This window comes from Peromyscus californicus, unplaced genomic scaffold (genome assembly GCF_007827085.1).
Source record: "Peromyscus californicus insignis strain IS unplaced genomic scaffold, ASM782708v3 Scaffold_19__1_contigs__length_69161282, whole genome shotgun sequence".
In the NCBI taxonomy this organism is placed as follows: domain Eukaryota; kingdom Metazoa; phylum Chordata; class Mammalia; order Rodentia; family Cricetidae; genus Peromyscus; species Peromyscus californicus.
The window spans coordinates 18,706,790-18,720,577 of NW_026294491.1; the positions used below are offsets into that span (position 1 = coordinate 18,706,790).

Genomic DNA, 13,788 nt, shown 5'->3' on the forward strand with positions numbered 1-13,788 from the left:
ATCTGCTTTGTGATTGATGGAGCCTGAATCCACGTTATTACTCTCTCACAAGCAGAAATCAAACAGGCTATTAACTACATTACTTCAAAGAACTGTTTCAATACAATCTCCTTATCTTAATTGAAACTTTCTTTGTATGGATAGTTGCTCCACAGATAATTTACAGGTGTCTATCAAACATCACATTAAAGAGGTAAAACAGAGATGTTTTTTGAGGGGGAGGGGGCACTACTACTGTGATCTGTAATTTTTTAAAAGCCCTTCTCGGTATTGGATAGAACATTGATTTAGTAGATTTATTTATGTTCATGGGATTGGGGCTCATAGTGCTGGAGAGAGGGGGAGAGACTCACTTTTGAGATTTAGCATGGATCTGATGATAAAAATGCAAATATTCAGTAATATTCAGAGCTAGGTTTGGGAAACCTTATCAGGGAGATTAAGCAATGGCAGCCTAGTGTGCTGCCTACCTTCAAGAGACACAGAAGAAGGGCTCTAATTAGGTGAAGTCATTTACAGACACTTAAAGACTTACAGTACCAAAGACTACCCAAGTTGCTCAAATGCTGTGGAAAGCTGTGTGTTTTTAAGAGAGGTTTAATACACAATCCAGGGATGCCCTCAGGCACTGTGTCGAGGTTTCCTGCATAAATGCAGCCGCCTTGGTCAGGCAGGAAACTGACTCACAGTTGATCTCAAAGAAAATCTTGTCAAAATACAGCAACTCAAGTTTTTTAATATATCATCTCTTGAATTGGATGTATATATTTACACTAACAGAACAGAGGCTAACAGAAGCCCCGAGGCATCTCATGAATATTTTTTAAATATGTAAAACGCCCTTCAGTCAAGTCCATTCATATGTTAAAAATGAACAAAATGGGTTATTCTAATCAAACGTCTGCAGTGTGCACCATAAAGTTACAAAGAGAGGGTGAGAGGGCTGTAATTTCTCTCTCTAACCCATGTTTATGAAATGTTAAGATCAGATGAAATTTCAAGGAAGATAATTAAGGAGTGATGTGCAAGTCATAATTTGGCTAATGCAAAAGATGGGAGACTCTAAATTGGTACACTGTCCTCCCCCACGGTGCAGAGTTAGGATATTACTTTAAATTATTAAAATAGCTTTTCGACAGCTTCCAGAATACGGGCTTTTTGGCATGGGCTTTTATTACTTATTGTAATCGGAGGACCTGCCATTTTCTTTCGTTTATCTCTGTGTGTATAGAAACAAGATAGATCTTGCCTTTTTATGACTTCTCCACGTTCTGAATCAAAAATGTGGTTTAGATAATGTTAAGTGCCCTAATTCTTACTGCAGCGGAGGCAGACGTTATGGCAAAAAAGCGTCAAAACACACACAGAGGGTCCTTCCACCGCCAGATCACCGAAGACCAGAGGCGTTTGTGCTCTGCTGGGTGTATTAACTTCAGCCATGTGAATATAATTTTCATTAAAGTAATCCTGTCTCAACTCGATGCTGCGAGTAGAGGTGAAACGTTGCGAAAGCGTTAAAAATAGCTTGCTAGTAATTTCAACATCCTGTAATTTTATCGCGGATCGAGTTTCAACTGTCGTACTATACAAACCTTATCCCCCATATAGTACATGTTTACTTTTTTAGCCTGCCAGACCCACTCTGGAAAGATTGGTGCCAATATAATAAAATCGCTGGGGGGTGGGGGGGTGCTGGAAAGAGTGGGAGGAGAGCCGGGAAGGGGTGGGGGAAGCGAGTACACCATTTTACATCAACGCTGCGAAAATGCAAGCGAGCCAGGCTGAGGACCGGCAGCTGGGTCTCAGCGAGCGAGGGCTTTGCAGTCTCTGCCTGCTCCTTGTTCTGTCGCTCTTAAGTTTCTCTGTTTGCATAATAGCCGTGCATGCAAACCGCGCAATGCTCCAGGGCTCCAGAACAATAAATATACACATTTAAAACCTTTATTGTCTTACAGTGCGTAGCCCCCCCTCCCGCCCTCGTTTTCAACAGCTTAATTTCTGATGATATTTAACTAGTTTGCAAATGGATTATTTTTTCAGTTTCAAACTATTACCGAGGAAGCTCCCCCTCCCGTTTTTTTTGGGGGGGGGCAAGGGGAGGACTGGGGGTGGGGTAGGAGTCGGTATATTATTCCTGTAGCGCCGGGTTATATAAACACATTATCATTTGAGAGAGCCCTTGGCGTCCATCAGCATGGTAAACACGTACGAGTGTATATACTTCAAAATTAAAGAATGCACACGCAGAACCCGGAGCCCGAATTCATATTCCGAGCAGACTCGCGGCTCGCATGTATTGATTTATCATGCACGGTTTATTGTTCCTCTCCCTAAATGCAGTTGCTGTCCGTTCAATATTGTTGCAAAATCACGAGACGTGTGTGCACTGCTCACTTGTCTTTCTGCTCTTCTTCTTCCTTTTTTTTCCTGCTGAGTATTTTTTTTTTGCGAAGCGAACAAATGCATTAATATTTATGTGTTTATATAATCGATAACCCACTTTTCCCTTCCGTGTAAATAGGCATCAGAAGATAATTTAACAGATTAGTTCTCTCAAACATGGCAGTGAGGAAGCGTAATTTAACTATCAAACAAATCTACATGTCTAATAACAGCAAATCTGCTAAGGAGCATTAGAAAGAGGAGCGGCGCCCCGGAATCTCTGCAGGAAATGTTCTTTATATTAGACATATACAAGCAGGTCCTGTCAGATGCACAAAGCAGCTCGAGAGAATTGGTCTGCTTCAAAAATCTCAGCCGACGTTACCCGCAGATATGGGCCATTGGAAGAAAAAGATACACTCATTACTTGGTTTTAGGGTGGGTTTTATTTTTTTTTACGCCTGTCTATCTGTTTTTTGCCTTGATCAATTTGCTTCCCGCCGAGGTCGGACCTAGCCCTTCTCTCTATTTCGAATTTGATCAACCCATCTTTGGCAGCAAACCCACATCTTTTTCACAGGGGCTGAAAATTGAGTCTTCGCAGAAATATTAGGATATATTTTCAATCATTTTGGTGCTGAGGGGGAGGCGAGAGCTTAGTTTTATATTGAGACATCACGCCGGCTGCAAGCAGAGAGTGCTTTTCCCTGCCAGGACCTGATGCAATCCATTCAAGCCAACAAGTTTGGAGAGAATGTTGAGTTCAATCAATTCAGAACGTCGAGATGGAGCCCAACTCACTCCAGGTATTTCGCTCTCCTCCGCTCCTGCGGTCCCGGCGCCCCCCGGCAGCCCCCAGCCCCCCAGCTCACCCACCCCCCTACACCCCCCCACACCCCCCACAAACTTTTCACCAAACTTTTACCCTCTGCATCCCCCCAAAATCATTTTTATTGTTTAAAAAAAAAAATCCCTGCGCTGATCATACCTACATAATGTAATTTTATCGCCTCATATGGGGAGCTGGGAAGGGGGCTGGTGGAGACCCGGAGGGCTTTTTTTTTTTTTTAAGGGAGGCAAAAAAAAAATTTTAAGGGAGGTTTGTAATATTTTTTTCACCCAGCGTTCTATCTGTGGGCCGGTCTGTATTGAGAGTCTGGCTGTCTTGTGTGTGAATGTGCCTGGGAATAGATATTTGTGCTTGATGGCTACATTATTTACGTGTTGTTTTTTTTTCTCTCTCTCCCCCCCTCCCTCCTGCAGTGGGTCGGCTCACCGTGTGGATTGCACGGACCTTATATTTTCTATAAGGCTTTTCAATTCCACCTTGAAGGCAAACCAAGAATCTTGTCCCTTGGCGACTTTTTCTTTGTAAGATGTACGCCAAAGGATCCGATTTGCATAGCGGAGCTCCAGCTGTTGTGGGAAGAAAGGACCAGCCGGCAACTTTTATCCAGCTCGAAACTTTATTTCCTCCCCGAAGACACTCCCCAGGGCAGAAATAGCGACCATGGCGAGGTGGTAAACCTATCTCTCTCTCTCTTCCTTCTTTATTATCCACCCCCCTCCAGTAATGCGTATTATAAGGCAAGCTGGAAAATACTGTATTCAGTTCTGCGGCGAGCAGGATCCGCTCGTTTTTTAAAGGGGTAGCGCCACTAACTGGGGCTGGAGTATTTTACCATTGTCAGAGTTTGGCTGTCAGCTTTACAAAGACCGTCCAACCGCTGATTTTAGTCAAGATCAAATAACTTGTCGAGAAGGGTTTTGTTCCAGGGTGTGTGTGTGTGTGTGTGTGTGTGTGTGTGTGGTTGTGTGTGTGTTGGTTTTGCTATCTCCGCTTGAAGATTAATATCCCATGCCTTAATATATACATTGGTTTTTTTTTTTTTTTTTTTTTTTGCTTTTTAAAAAAAATTTTACCATCGTGCCTGGCTCCTAGGATGGGTGGATTTCTTTTGGTGGGTTTTGATATTGTTCACGTTTTTTTTTTTCTTTTAAGTATTTGATATGTTTAAGAGGGCGGAAATTACGAAACGGAGGCAGAATGAGATCAAAAGCGATTGAGTTGGCAAAGACGTGTTGACTGAAGTGATAAATGACAGGTACTGGGATAATACATTCAAATAACTTGCGCATCTGCCCGGGCGGATTTCAAAGCGGTCGTGTAACCGGCACAAACACGTTCGGCATTAAGAACTCTCTCGCGCCCACTCCCCCCCTCCTCCCGGAACCATTTGATGTTCTGGTTTCCAGTGACTCCACGCGAAGTGGACGTCTTCCAGTGTGGGGTGTGGGGCCGGGTGCAGGGGCCTCTGCGGGGCGGCGCGGGGCTGCGCGCGGGGTGGACGCGGAGTGGACCCGGCGCGGCCACCCGGCCACCACCCTCGGGCTCTGTCACTGCGGGTGTGACCGCAGCTCTCCTCCGGGGCTCCCCGGGTCCGAGGGCCGAGCTCGGTGGCGCCGTCTTTACCCCCTCCCACACACACACACCCCCGGGAACTATTTTGGGGAGTCTGCTCCCAGGGCGCGGCGGGAGGGAGGGCCACGGCCCCCTGGCCAGGCTTTGTGTCTCCCGAGACAGAGCCAGGGTAATCAAACTGAGACTTTTGAGGGCGGCTAGCTCGACTCCAGGCTCGCCGAGCTTTCGAGGTAGGTCTGTTGTTAAATGAATGGTTCAGTGCGGAACTCCTCGGGGGCCCTGGAGCTGCCAGCCCGGGCAGAAATTCCTGGAGCTGATGGAGTTGATTGCACTTTTGGCCTCGCTAGCTCACTCCCTCTCCCCCGGATCGAATTACCCCTCAGTGGTCCGCGGCCGGTTAATTAAGGGAGTTCGTCAGAACCTCGGCCCAGGAATCTGCCTTTTCGGAAATAAGCTCCGCCTCCTCCTCCTCCTCCTCCTCCTCGCACACACCCCTCCCCCGCCCTCCCCACAGCCCCGGTTTAAGCATTCGGTTTCCCGGCTCCGCCTGCAGCCTGACTAAGGTGGTGTGTAGATGCAGAGTGGGACCCCTGCAGCCCACCAACAGGTTGAGCGCCTTCCCCCGGGCTCAGGCCCCTCCCCCGACCCAACTTTCCTGCGCAGCTGTCTTCCTTCTCCCTCCCCCTTCCTGATTTCTTATTATTTGCTTTTCAAATTTATTACTTCAACATGGCCTGTGATCTGGAGAAGGGAAGGATTAAATATCCAGAAAAGAGCTGGTGCCTAACAGACTTCGGACTAAACCCAGGAGGAAATCATTCAGTGTTTTATGGGATATTTGTGGTCACTTTTTTTTTTAATTGAAATTGGAATATTTGTTTAAAAGACCCCGAGTTGACCCCACTAGGTCCTGTTTAATTTCTGTTGATGTAACTAAATGGCGAATTCTGGTTTAAGAATAAAAACCACAGATGATCCCATCTGTCTGTCAGAACTGTTGACAATGAATAGATACGTTTTTAAACACACGATCTCTTTTTAATTGTTCCTTATGGGGAGTTGTAATGATCTAGGCATTTCGTATCTACTGTATGAGCCATACCTCAGAAAATTAATCTTGCCATTTAAAAGTAAACTCTAGGGGGTTTGTGGAGAGAGGGCGGCTCTATTTATAATCCTCAGCTGCTTATACATAGTCTAATATTATGCATGATTTGTTTTTTAATGCTAACACGGCTGGTAATTAGCTGTATGATTATACTTGTATATTTCATTAGGACTTTGGCTGATGTCATTGTGAGTTATTCAGCCATATTAAAACAATTTTCAATTGAGATAATGACACGCCTCAAAATTATGCAAATGGAAGCTGCATTGTGCAAAATAATTATGACAAAATGGAAAGCAGGTAGAAAGTTTCCCAGTGCAGGATCGGTTTTCCACCCCGGTGATGTCATTTCCCCCCTGGCCTAAGTCAGACGTTAGCAGCAGCAGCCAGGCTCCCGGGGAGGAGAATCAGAGACCAGCATTTACTGCAGGCGCCCAGAGGGGGCAACAGGGCCTCTCATTAAGAAATTTGCTTTGTTTTCGCCTACTCCATTAACTTGTTTATATACATTGAAATGGTTTTTATTATTGATTTTAAATAGTTTTGAAGGATGCCTCTGCCGTTGGTAACTGCCGGGGAATGTTTTCTTGGTGTTCAAGCGCATTTAATCAGCCAGTAGAGTTTATTTTAAGTAACCAAATGGAGGTTAATAATTTCTTGATGGAGCTGACATCAGCATCTATCTCAAAAGGACAACCAGGACTCGGTACTGTCTGTTGAAAAGAGTCATTCTGCCTTTTTTTTTTTTTTCTGATTTCTTGAAATGTGAAGACGTCAGTTCTAAAAGCAGGAACATGATCATTGTGCGAGTTTAGAAATAGCGTCCCTGTGTGGTTCACTGCGATTTGCAGAAGATTTTTTTTTAATTCCACATAGATCTTCGCAATCACTGCAGGATACTGGGTGACGCAGGACTATGCCTACCCATTTCATAGATGGGGACAGGGACATGCCAAGGTCACGGGGTCTGTCGGATGAAGCCAGAGTCACCCAGTCCTTCTTAAACTTTAAGCTTGCCTCCTCCAGTAATTCCTATTCTTGAAACAAGAAAACACACCGCAGTAGAGCCTAGAAGCAGTCCCTTGTTCGTTTTAGAACAGAGACTACTCAATCAGCTCTCAAAGGTCAGATATTCAGGTTTAAAAATATTTTATTCTATGTGGTCCAGGTAATCCTAACCAATGCTATATACAATATATCTTCATAGTTATTAATAATTAGCTACTAATTGGTTTCCAGGGTGATGGTGACAACACACATGTGTATTACTGCCATCAGACATTTTCAGTGCTGGTAGCTTGCATTGAGGAAAGGCATTTGAGATTGCGGAAAAGGATCAGTAGATAAAACATTTACTGTACAAGTGTGAGGACCTGAGTTCAAATCCTCAGAACCCATGTAAGCTGGAAGCAGTAATTCTATGGCTCCTGTGGTGAGAGAGTACACAGTAGTAAGCAACAAAACAAAGCCTGTCTTACATGAGGTAGAAGTCTGCGACTAATGCTTGAGGTTGTTTCTTGACCTCTGCAAGCATGCTATGGCATACTAGTACCCTGCACACACACACACACACACACACACACACATGCACGCATGCACAGAAAGAGGAAGCACATTTCGATTCTGCAACTTAGTCTCAGTTTGACCTTAAGTAACTATAAGTATCTGAGCCTCAATTTCTTCTCCCACAAAATGGGAATAACAGCAAGAACAACTGAATGATTTGGGAGATTGAGAGACATTATGTAGAGAAATGCTCTAGATATCACAAAATACTTAAAACAAAAGGACTTCAGATAAGAATATTATAAACATTCTCGTTCTGTAAACAATAACAAATCATAATGACTTAGGTGTTTATGTGGATTTCTTTGGACCTAATCATGATGCTGTCTTAAATCAGCCTGAGAGGAAACAGTAGGGCCATGTGCCAGGAGGTAGTGTCTTTGGTAATCACCCGCAATTGCCACATGTCACCAGTAGCTTTTCAGAGGAGGACAGGGCAAAGTAGGTGGGTAATTGGTTCTGTTACTGGGCAACTTCTGATCATGCTCATTCTCAAACTGCCAACTACTTAATCTATTGGCAGTTGACTTTCAAAATGCGTGCATGTGCAGGCTTGGGTTTTACATGAAGGTTTGTTGATGGCCTGGAACTAGGAATGGAGAAGGTTAAGCTAATGATGTCATTGAGTCAAGACCAAGCATGCCTGGGTGTTTGAGACACTAGCTTGCATTCAGGATTTCTAACAGTATTTAGTTGTCACCATCCAGGATAAACCATAAGTGGTGATCCACTTAGAAATTGCTTCAAAGGCACATGTTCTACTGAAAGCAGATTAGGACAGTTGGAGTTGGAGCCAAGACTTTGAAGTGTAAACATTTTCAACAGTCTCGCTCTGGTGATAGAATCTTGGGCAATTACTCAAGCATTCTGTGCCTCAATATCTTCCTCCGTAAATGGGCATGCAGCATTTACTCCTTGGATTGTTTCAAGGACTAAATGAGCTACTACATGGAAAGTACATACAACCCAAGTTGATGATAGGTCAATGAAGATTGGCTGTGATCGTTATTGTGACTATTGGTATTGCTTTTCTCATTGGAATTTGAGGCATTACTGGGGACTCTTCTCTGTGAGATGGTAAGCCCTGGATTACTTTGCTAAAATCCCTGGCGATTCTGGTTTCTTCCACTCAAGCTATTTTTCCTCTCTGTGTTGGGTTTCTCTGTGTCATCAGAGCAGAAGGCTTCTTAAGAATTTACATTTTGCTACTAAAAAATGTGGCCAACTGGACCAGCCACATTTTTTCAAAAGATTACCTGATTTGATCGTATCTGGGGTTAAGCAGATGCACTGTGGAATCTAGATGGTTCTGGCTTCAGCTTGTTTTGCCGTAGCCCTCAGTCTTGGTCTGTGTCCACAGCTGAGTTTCAGAGAGTGCGGAGTTTTGTTGACTGTCGCCTGATCTCGCTGTTCTTAAATGATGTTCTATCTTACCTGAGCCCCATTTTCTTGGCCTGTACAGTGGAATTGGTGATCTAGATTCTACTGAGGAAATCAGAGATGATGATTAAAAGGGCTCCCTAGCACAGGACCTCCAAAAACTCAGCCACTGATGGCTGTGGTTACTCTGGCTACTATCTATTAGTCATTCTTTAAAACTAAGTGAAGGGACATCTCTGACCATGTACAGAACAAGGAGAAGAGCTAAAACATTGCGTGGAGGCCACTCACTGGACTGTGATAAGGGTCAGCCAGCTAAACTGGAGGGTCAAATCTGGCCCACAGACATTTTGTAAATAAAGTTTATTGGAATGTAGCCAAATTCATTTATTTATATGGTTTCTGAAGTTCTTTGGCTAGAACAACACAGCTGATACTTTTGATGGTTACCATATGATCAACACAGTGGAAATATTTGTTGTTAGGCCTGATCCTTTACAGAAAATGTTTGCTGACCTCTGGCCCATAAGGCTATTGGTGTGGAAGATGGAATATTTCTATTTTTCAGTGCTGAGAATTTAACTCAGGACATCACACTTATTAAACATGTGCTCTTCCTATGAGCTATATCCCCAGACACAATTCTTCTTTTCCTACTTAGCTTGGGACAATTATGTCTCATACTATTAGACATAATGAAATATTAGTATTATGTCATTATCATTTACATGCATGAAACTTTTTAAATATTGAGTCTAGGACTCTAATTTTGTGAATAAGTAAGATTTACATTAAAGTATATTTTGAATGGCTAAGATCCAAACCCCAGGCAATGTAAGTATTAACTAGCTTGTGTTCATCAAAAAAAACTACTTGTTGAGTGTTGACCATGTAGGAGGTGAAGGGGTGAATGGAAAAAGACTTGGCAAGTTGGTCCTTTTTCTCCAGAAGCTGACCAATCTTAATCATGAAATAAGGTCAACATGTATAAAAATGCACAATCACAGTCGAGGATGTCCTACAACATGAGTAAATTTTAAAACATATCATCCATGTGAGCTAGTGTGTACTGAGCACTTAGTCACGGACAGAGAGGTGAAAAGGCATGGGCCCTTTGGGGAACTCACAAATTACCCCACCCTGATGGCCGGATGCTAGTCAAAGAAATATCAGACTTTCCAGCCTTGGTCCTGAGTTGAAGTTGAGATGAGCTAAGGTCTCTTTATGTTTCATGATCCTTCTGGGAAAGTGGAAAGCAGCCTTCCTCTTTGGATTCTCGTTTGCTAGACACTCATTTACAGAATACCTACTGTATACTGGAGCTAGATACACATTTGCAGCACACCCACTGTGTGCCAGAGCCTGTTCTACCCTGGGACATGAGCCTTCTCAAGAGCCTGTGGGCTAATGGTGTTTCGCATCTTGCCTGTGCTCAGCACGTCTCGGGTTCTTTCTTTGCATGATAATAATATAACTATCAGCGTCCTCCTTTTCCTTGTATTTCTCTGAGTTCGCTTCCTCCACCATGCTCTGTTCACCTGCGAGTCCCTCGGTGGCATTCAGCACCATTCAGTGGGTGCAGAATGGCTAAGCAATAAGGTTACAATACTTTTGTGGGGCTGAAAAGATGGCTCAGTGGTTAAGATCCTACACTTGCCTTACAAAGGATCTCACTAGGTAGCTCATGGCCAACTGTGACTCCGAATGGAGGAGATGTGAAACTCTCTTCTGGCCCCCGAGCATATATAAATACACATAGACATATAATTTAAACTTAAAAAGTATTTTTAAAATACGCTTTCTGGGCCTGGAGAAATGGCTCAGCCGTTCAGGGTGATTACTACTCTTGCAGATGACCCGAGTTTGACTCCCAGCACCCACATCAGATGTCTCACAACTGTGTGTGACTCCAGCTCCAGAGGATCTGATACCTTCTTCTACCTCAGTGGGCTCCTGCACACATGTGATACATATATACTCACGCGGGCTCACACATATAAACATAAACAACAAATAACCAAGGAAATCTTTTAAAGAACAAATTCCTTTTTGCTAGCAGTCTGGTCCATTGATGGGTCACTTGACCTGTGGGCATACCTCAATACCCAATCACATACTTTCCCCTTTTCTGTTAAAGCTCATAGCCACATCATTCCTGCGGATGCCAAATAAGTGACTGGGGGTTCGTAGTCACACTCACCGAAGAAATAAGCAAGTATTTGAGACTGAGAGCTCATCCTGGCACCACCATGACCGCCTCTCTGGGTGCTTTTCTGATCTTCACAAATCACTGAAATTGGAGATTTGGCAGTGGCAAACTTGATACCTAGACTTCTGGACAGAAGAGTCAAGCGTCATCCGAGTGCTGTTAGCAATTCACAAAAGAGAGCGTGTTTTTCAGGTGGATGACCTTAACTAAGTCATGTGTTTCATAGTGACTCCACACTGTAAGCAATTAATACCTCTCTTGACATTTAAACTGTCAGGCCCATACTCGGGAAATGTTATTTTTATGAAATACAAGAGTCCATGCATGTAAATACTTGGTTATTAATTATTAATAAAGCATGCCATTGTTCATAGTGGCATCTGGTAACATACAACTCCGGCTCATTTATCAAAGTCTAGTTTTAACCAATATCCAGCATATAATTGCTTGAATCAAATGTATTCGCTTGTCATTTTTTATAGCAGGGCCCTTGGATATTTGCCATCATCTACTCAGAATAATATTGTAACTAATGATTACTTGTTGGCTTTGCTTTTAAGGATATTTAAAACAAATTTATCGATCGTTGGCTAAGAGATTCATTTGCCTCTAAGAGATGTGGTCATGGATCCTTTGTTTCTGGAAGAATCTGTCCTCAAGTCCTTGTGGACCTTTTCAGGGTGTACTGTAATCCGAATGGTGTTCACGTAGAACAGAAAGTAGGCCTTGGCTCCCAGAGTGCGTCCATGCAAAGCCCAGACCCTGAGCGTGGTATTGACCACGCATTTCAAAATGTGTGGATCCAAGGAGATAGCTCAGTTAGCAAAATGTCTGCCATGCAAATGTGTGGGCCTGAGTTCGGATACCAGCACCCGGGTAAAAGGTTTGTCTGTCATCCCAGTGCTGGGGGGGTGAGGGGGGTGGGGGGTGCGAACACAGGGTGGATCCCTAGAGTTCATTGACCAGCTCTTCTATCTAACTGATGGGCTACAGATTCAGTGGAAGACCCCAGTCTCAAAAAGTAAGGTGGAAGATGATTGAGGAGGACATTTGCATTCAACATTTGACCTACACACTCATGTGTACACATGCACAAACACACACAGAAGTGCAAACACCCACATAAACATGTATATGTACCATATAAACTCAGTGAGAAATATGCAGATAATCATTCATTGAAAGAGGGCTCTAAAGTCATGCCGATGACATCTACCTCATGTCAGATGTGTGTCCCCAGTGTGAAAAATGGAGACTTGGCATTATCATTCAGACAAGGATGTAGCTGGATGACATGAATTTTCTATAAACTCTTTGTGGCTGTATAGGTACATCAGCCTACATTGTCATGCACACAGTACCATCAGGTTCACAGCCCCTCTTAATCCTTGCACCCTAGTGAGAAACAAACAAACAAACAAACAAAAACCCAGCAGAGGCCACGTGTTGCTAGCCAGTCTATTGACCCCTCCCCCATCTTCCTTTCTTAGGACTCCCAGCAAACCCAGCCTAGGAAACGCCAATGCTCCACTGTTCAGTTCCAAGCCTATGTGTGGCATAAACATTAAACTCTTGTCTTTGCGAATAATAGGCTTTGCTTTCTACACCCTCAAGCATGTTGAGCTACTGTGCAAGCTGGAAAATAAAAATGTTCTAATTGTGTCTTTTAAATAAGCATAGGAATGAATTAATTAGACCATATTTTGTCTTTAGTTGCTTAGTTACACAGTAGCATCCCTGAGCACCAGGAAGATAAATTGCCTCTTTTCGTGCTGTATGTCCCTTAATCATAATTACAGTATTGCTTCAGAGAGTAAAGCATACATAGATTTTTTGCATTTTTTATTAATAGTCCAAAATATGCATATGATCTATAAAGTATATGCTGCTCAACCTGCTTTATATGCTTTCATGTGGGAAGAAGTTTTATTGTGGCGGTAACATTTGCATTAGTTGCTCAAAGATGTAGTTCTGGGAAATACATAATTGAAATGTTTTTGAATTGCTTTTTCTGGCCTTTTCAATCTTATTCAAAATAATATGCCTCTGGTCCCGGAGCAGTCCCTCTCATTTGATTTAACATCTTGCTTTGCACTGTGTGCATGGCGCTGTTTTAACCCCTGCAGAGTCCAGATGATTTCCTGGGTGTCATTGTGTCTGGGGGGCTCGCACTCTAAGGGTCTTAGGATAGAAAGGGATTTGATGGGCACCCTCATTCTCCAACCACCGCCTCCATGTCTGTTACCCTCGGCATACTTTCTTATTTATTTATTTTTGTTGTTGTTGTTGTTGGGGGTGTTAGGGTTTGCACAAGCCTGAGCTGGACAGCCTTGTGTGCCTGGCTTCTGGGGTCTGGTAAAACATGGTGTTGTTACTGGAATTTGGGTTTCTATCCCCGGCTACCCGCTAGGCTACTTCCAACCTCCTCCAAGGAAGGCAACAAGAAGGGGTAAGATTAATACAGATATTGAACAATGGGAGAGTCTGGCTTAAGATCCAATGCACGCTTGGTAAATGTATGTGAAAACTGACCCCATTGTTCTGTTGTGTTTGTAAAGCAAGTAAATTATTTACAGATACTTGCTAATTAAAGCACATTTAACCAGGACAAAAGAACACAGGCTAGCTGGAGACAAAGAGCTGAGTGCAAAGATTTCAGTCGCACTAACTCTGTGTATTCTTACGGGAGAAAGACGTTTCTGTATACTTTTCCATGTTACA

The 13,788-nt window shown here is 43.3% G+C and overlaps 1 protein-coding gene across 1 annotated transcript in view; it reads left to right on the forward strand.

The window, feature by feature from the left end:
• Positions 1-3,062: 3,062 nt before the first annotated feature.
• The window catches only part of Arid5b (AT-rich interaction domain 5B), a 179,833-nt gene continuing 169,107 nt past the window's right edge, over positions 3,063-13,788 (forward strand). Inside the window, 2 exon segments of the mRNA XM_052744796.1 lie at positions 3,063-3,188; positions 3,646-3,900. Coding sequence (XP_052600756.1) covers positions 3,168-3,188; positions 3,646-3,900 — 276 coding nt within the window. The 5' untranslated portion in view covers positions 3,063-3,167.